The 677-nt window shown below is 27.3% G+C and overlaps 1 protein-coding gene across 1 annotated transcript in view; it reads left to right on the top strand.

The window, feature by feature from the left end:
* Positions 1 to 677, top strand: part of LOC108752718 — a 7,183-nt gene that overhangs the window by 1,627 nt on the left and 4,879 nt on the right. Inside the window, exons 5-6 of the mRNA XM_018493750.1 lie at positions 21 to 185; positions 292 to 433. Coding sequence (XP_018349252.1) covers positions 21 to 185; positions 292 to 433 — 307 coding nt within the window. The remainder of the gene's footprint in view (positions 1 to 20; positions 186 to 291; positions 434 to 677) is intronic.

Here is a 677-nt window from a genome sequence, read left to right as displayed (position 1 = left end):
TATATATATATTAATTGCAGTATCCGATAATGCTCACCGGCGCAACTCCACAAAAAGCAACATACGATAAGATAAACGATGCCTTAACTTTCTTGAATAAATTCCTAGAAGGAGAAAATTATGTAGCAGGAAAAACTCTAACTCTCGCTGATCTTACCTTGGTCGTCACTGTTTCTAATTTTAAGGTAGGAAACTAGTTTACGCAGATTTATCAATGATATAACTTCGCAAATTATTATAATAAAAATAACATCTCTTGAATTAACGATTTAAACATTTTTCTTCTTGCAGCTTATGGACTATGACTTGAGTAAATATAGTAACATTCTGAGATGGTATTCTAAGATCCAAGCCGAAGCTCCTAAATACAATGAAATCGAAAGTGTCGGTATGAAGGCGTTCGCAGATTTCGCCGAACCCTTTAAAAAAAAATTATAAAATCGTAACATTTATTTAACAATTGTATAATGCATCAGTGCTTTAATACTTTTACAATCATTTTTCCAATATTTTTAAATATTACAGATTTTAATTTGTTATAAATAAATTATCATTGTTAAGTAGCTTAATGGAGCTAATTTAAAGACATAATATTTAGTTACAACAAAAAGAATTAAAAATTAAAGAAACAGAATTATATATATGTATGGTATATATAATATATATATATATAATAT

The sequence above is a fragment of the Trachymyrmex septentrionalis genome, unplaced genomic scaffold, assembly GCF_001594115.1.
Source record: "Trachymyrmex septentrionalis isolate Tsep2-gDNA-1 unplaced genomic scaffold, Tsep1.0 scaffold62, whole genome shotgun sequence".
In the NCBI taxonomy this organism is placed as follows: domain Eukaryota; kingdom Metazoa; phylum Arthropoda; class Insecta; order Hymenoptera; family Formicidae; genus Trachymyrmex; species Trachymyrmex septentrionalis.
This window is presented reverse-complemented; position numbering and strand designations above follow the sequence as displayed.